A 5,577-nucleotide genomic window follows, 5' to 3' on the forward strand; every position below is an offset into this window, starting at 1 on the left:
CAACATGCTAAGTGACCCAAGCTTGTTCCATGGTCGGGGGGCGTACAGTCGCGGCCTTGCCAGCTCACTGAACCGACCGGAAGCGATGCTCAAAGGTCAAGGGGCTCAGACGGGTCCTGGAGCCCCGCCGGGTCGGACTCCTCCAACTGGGTCCTAGGCTCAAACCACAGTCGACTACATGGGAGTCCACTGACATAGCCATTACACCAACTGCTGGTCCCCAGATGAATTTTATTTTAAACCTGGAGATCTAAGGATCAGAATAAGGAGTTTATAGATCTTGAAGCTCAATTGTGATTTCTTCATATGTAAACAATGGTTTCTTCTGTGCTGTGTCAAAGCTGTGTTTTATTTATTGCATCTTTTCATTTTTTTTTTTTTTTTTTTTTTTGGTTTTTTCTCACTGCGTGCGCTCGCCAGACAGAGAGAGGCAAAGAGATAGAAAGCGAGAAATCACCCCCCAGGGGGGATGGTCACGCCGCAATTCCTTCTCCATTCTCCTCTCAGGATCTTGGGCACGCACGCACACGCACCCGGCATGAGTTTAAGCCACCAGGTCCGGGATGCGAACCACGGTCGACTACATGGAAGTCCAGCGACATAGCCATTACGCTAACTGCTGGTCCCATTTATTGCATCTTTTCTAGCCTCATGTTTGCCCATCGCCCGCGGTCCTGGCGGGAACTGCCTCTCAGATTTGCCGATTTTGGAGTTCTGCACCGGAATGAACTGTCAGGGACTTTAAGCGGCTTGACCCGCGTCAGGCGCTTCCAGCAGGATGACGCTCACATCTTCTGCACCGTGGAGCAGGTAAACAGTTCTGAGGGCAGCGTCATTCTGCGTGTCGCCTTCAGCATACCTCTTAGTCTTTTAGAGTACTCATGAAGTAAGATATTTGAGGGGCCAGCAACTGGTGTGGTGGTTAAGGCGCTAGACACATGGCCGACCGTGGTTCAGGCCCCAGACCCGGCAGCCTGAAAATCACACCAGGCATGTGTGTATCCATGCCCAAGATGCTGAGAGGAGAACAGAGGAGAAGAGACTGTGGTGTGCCCATCCCCCTGGAGAGTGATTTCTCACTTTCCTTCTCTCTGTCACTCTCTGGTGAGTGCATGCACCCTATGGCAAAAACCTAAGAAAAAAACTAAGATGGGGCCAGCAGGTGATGTACGTGGCTGACCAGTTCAAGTCCCAGACCCCATGGCTTATACCTCACACCAGTCACATGTGTGTGCGTGCCCAAAATCCTGAGAAGAGAATGGAGGAGAAAGGATTGTGGTGTGGCCATCCTCCATGGAGGATGATTTCTCCCTTTCTCTGTCTCTCTGGCAAGTGCATGCATGCTATAACAAAAATATATTTAAATAAAAAAAAAAAAGGTAAGATGAGGTAAGATGTTTGGTCCAGTCTCTGAGGATACATTCAGCACTGATATTCTTCAATCTCTAACTTGGGTCAATAACTCGTTATCTCCTGGCATGAAATTTATTGGTTTTCTTCTTTTGGCTTCCTCTAATTAGTTTATTTACTTAAATTCTATTAAATGGAATATTTTAAAGGATTTGGTGGGATTTGGGATGCTTTGTTTTTCAGCTCTGCCTAGAACCTAAGAGTTTCCTTTTTTCAGTTCAAACTAAAACTGGATCACTGTCAAATACTGTCACGCAACTAGATCTAATTGACATTTGTATTGGGTTGTCAGGAAAATCGTGATGTATTTTTCTATGTAACACATGATATATTGTCTATGTTTTTCTGTGACCCAGTCGAACAATAGCAGAATATACATTCTTTGGAAGTGCCCATAGGCTATTGACCAAGATATTCTGGGCCACAAAACAAGTCTTAGTAAATTAAAAGGGATTTAATGAAAACAAAATGTTCTCGGACCACAATAGAATTAGGGTGGAAATCAGTAACGGATAGTTATTTGGAAATTGCCCAAATTGTTGGGAAGTAGATATCACTTTGGTAAATAATGCAGTGGGTCACAGAAGAAATTCAGAGGGAAATTAAAAGATACTGTATCCAGAATGAAAAGGGACACAGCACATCAAAGTGTGTGGATGCCATTATAATGATACTTAGAGATGTTTTTACAGCACTGAATACCTACATTAGAAATGAAGGGTTTCCATTCATTCATCTCTTTTTAATTTTATGATTTCCTTATGAACACTTAATTGTTGTGTAAGTGTGCATAAGAATTGTGTATAAGCGTTCTATAGCACACAATATAATGTTCAGATTATACATGCAGTGCATGACAAGTCAAGGACATTACCATATATACCATTTTCAACAGAGAACTTCACATTCTAACGTTTGTTCAGTGTTTCTTCCATGAGCCCCCACCCATAGTCAAACATTCCCTCTATTCTTCACCTCCCTCCCATACAGTCTCTGGTATCTTCACTGTCCTCCCTACTATTATATTTTCAAGTCTTTCCATTTCTGCCAGAGAGTGCAAACATTTGGTATATATTGAGCAGGGATATACAGTGTTTGTCTTTCAAAGACTGGCTTACATCACTTAGAATTAAATCTCCTATATTCATTCACTTTGTAGCAAATAACAGGGTCTTGTTTTTCCTGATGGCTGAGTAATATCCCATAGTGTACATGTGCTCAACTTTACTTAAGAAATCAGAAACAATGGGACCAGCAGTTAGCCTAATGGCTATGTCGCTGGACTCCCATGTAGTCAATGGTTCAAGTCCTGGACCCAGTGGCTTAAACTCAAGCCAGGCGCGTGTGCGTGCATACCCGAGATCCTGAGAGGAGAATGAGAGAAGGGATTGCGGCATGGCCATCCTCCCTGGGGGGTGATTTCTCGCTTTCTGTCTCTCTGGCAAGGGCACACGCCCTATAGCAAAAATCTCTAAAAAAAAGGAAAGAAAGAAACAAACAAACAAACAAGAACAAATTACATCTATTCTAATCCAAAGAAAGAAAATAAGAGAGCAGAAATTACTGAAATGGGAGACCAGCAGATGGCATAGTGGTTACATTGCTCGACTCCCATGTGGTCTGCCGTGGTTCAGGTCTCAGACCCAGCGGCTTAAAACTTACACCAGGTGCGGGACCAGCAGTTAGTATAATGGCTATGTCGCTGGACTCCCACGTAGTCGACCACGGTTCGAGTCCCGGATCCAGTGGCTTAAACTCACGCCGGGCGCGTGTGCGTGCGTGCCCAAGATCCCGAGAGGAGAATGGAGGAGAAGGGATTGCGGTGTGACCATCCCCCCTGGGGGGTGATTTCTCGCTTTCTGTCTCTCTGTCTCTCTCTGTCTGTCTGGTGAGTGCACGTGCCCTATAGCAAAAACCTCTCCAAAAAAAAAAAAAAAATTTCTACAAAGAAAACTCCAGGGACCAGCAGTTAGTATAATGTCTATGTCACTGGACTCTGATGTAGTCGAACGTGGTTCGAGTCCCGGACCCAGTGGCTTAAACTCACACAAGGTGCGTGTGCGTGTGTGTCCAAGATCCCAAGAGGAGAATGGAGGAGAAGGGATTGTGGCTGTGGCCATCCGCCCTGGGGGGTGATTTCTCGCTTTCTGTCTGTCTCTCTGGCGAGCGCACATGCCCTATAGCAAAACCCTCTCAAAAAAAAAAAAAAAAAAAAAAAGAATAACTAAAACAGCCTTGAAAAAGAATGAGTTGGAGAACTTGCTGTGCTTGATTTCAAGAGTTAGGATAAACCTGTAATCCATTTCCAGTTAATTTTTAAATGTGATGTATGCACACCCTATCTTCATCTGATCTTGAGCACTAAGGATATTATTTATTTATTTATTTTGGAGAGATTTCTCTGCACTCACCAGAGAGACAGAAAGAAAATGAGAAATCACCTCCCAGGAGCATGGCCATGCCACAATCCCTTTTCCTCCATTCTCCTCTCGGGATCCTGGGCACGCACACACATGCGCCCGGCATGAGTTTAAACCACCAGGTCTGGGACTCGAACCATGGTCGACTATGTGGCAGTCCAGCGACATAGCCATTACACCAACTGCTGGTCCCAAGCCCTAAGGGCATTACGCATTTCAAGCCAGCTAGAAAAGGATTCTGAATGTTGGCAATACAGAGTGATGATAAACATCAAAGGGGATGGGTATGCTAATGATCCCGATTTGATCATTCCACATTACATTGACATATTGAAAAATTACATTGAACCGCATCCGTATGTACAATCAGTGTGTCAAAAAATCTTTAAAAAGTTTTTTTGAAAAGAGGGACAGCCTCTGGTGTGATGATTAAGGCAACTGGATCCTACATGGCCATCTATGTGGTTCATGTCCCTGTTCTGGCAGCTAGAAAAACACGTGAGTGTGTGTGTGTGTGTGTGTGTGTGTGTGTGTGTGTGTGTATACGTGTTCTGAGAGGAGAATGGAGGAGCAGGATTGTGTTATGGTCATGTCCCCAAGGGTGATTTCTTACTTTCTCTCTCTCTCTGGCGAGCACATGCACCCTAGCAAATTTTTTTATAAAATAAAATTTGACTCCCACATGGCTGACCACGGTTTGAGTCCCAGACCCAGTGACTTGAAAATCATACTGGGCGTATGTGCCCACAGGACCAAAATCCCAAGAGGAAAATGGAGGAGAAGGGATCCCAGCATCCCTGGAGGAGCATCCCCCTGGAGGATGATTTCTCACTTCTTCCCTCCTTTCCTCCCTCCCCCCTCCCTCTCCCTCTCTCTTTCTCTCTCTCTCTCTCTCTCACACACACACACACACACACACACACAACCACACACCCACACCCACAACCACCCACACACACACACACACCGCCCTATGGCAAAACCCTAAAAACAACTTTAAAAGAAAGAGAATTTATACAAATGCTAATCAAAGAAAGTAAGAATGCCAATATGAATATCAGATTAAGTAGACTTCAGAGAAAATGCCCAGTGACCGAGAAGGCTATTATATAATGATAAAAGGGTCATTAAATTCTAAAGAATGGCTGCCCTAAATGTGTCTATGCCAGATGACAGAGATACAGAACATCGGAACGAAAATTCGATGTACCTGAAAGAAGAAGCAGACATGTCCACAATTACAGCCACAAACTTCAATACTCTTCTCCATAGCTGATGGAAAAAAACTAGACAGACCATCAGCAAGAATATAGAAGAACTCAACACAGCTCTTTTCGTCCCTGGCTGCCTGAGGACACACCGCCATCATGAATGACACAGTAACTATCCGAACCCGGAAATTCATGACCAATCAAACACTTCAGAGGAAACAAATGGTCATTGCTGTCCTTCACCCCAGGAAGGCAACAGTACCTAAGACAGAAATTCGGGGAAAACTGGCCAAGCTGTCCAAGACCCCACCAGTTGCCATCTTTGGGTCTGGGTTCAGAACCCATTTTGGTGGTGCCAAGACAACTGGCTTTGGCATGATTTACGATTCTTTGGATTATGCGAAGAAAAGTGAACCCAGACATAGACTTGCAAGACATGGCCTTGATGAGAAGAAAAAGACATCAAGAAAACAGCGAAAGGAACGCAAGAACAGAATGAAGAAAGTCGGGGACTGCAAAGGCCAGTGTTGGTGCTG

The 5,577-nt window shown here is 44.6% G+C and overlaps 1 protein-coding gene across 2 annotated transcripts in view; it reads left to right on the plus strand.

The window, feature by feature from the left end:
* Nucleotides 1–5,577, plus strand: part of TARS3 (threonyl-tRNA synthetase 3) — a 69,991-nt gene that overhangs the window by 40,740 nt on the left and 23,674 nt on the right. For both annotated transcript variants that reach the window (XR_003546891.1, XM_027766058.1), the window contains exon 10: nucleotides 648–810. Coding sequence is in view for 1 of the 2 variants with exons in the window: in XM_027766058.1 (XP_027621859.1) it covers nucleotides 648–810 (163 nt within the window). In the remaining variant the exon portion in view is untranslated. The remainder of the gene's footprint in view (nucleotides 1–647; nucleotides 811–5,577) is intronic.

This window comes from Tupaia chinensis, unplaced genomic scaffold (genome assembly GCF_000334495.1).
Source record: "Tupaia chinensis unplaced genomic scaffold, TupChi_1.0 Scaffold140464_1, whole genome shotgun sequence".
Classification (NCBI taxonomy): domain Eukaryota; kingdom Metazoa; phylum Chordata; class Mammalia; order Scandentia; family Tupaiidae; genus Tupaia; species Tupaia belangeri.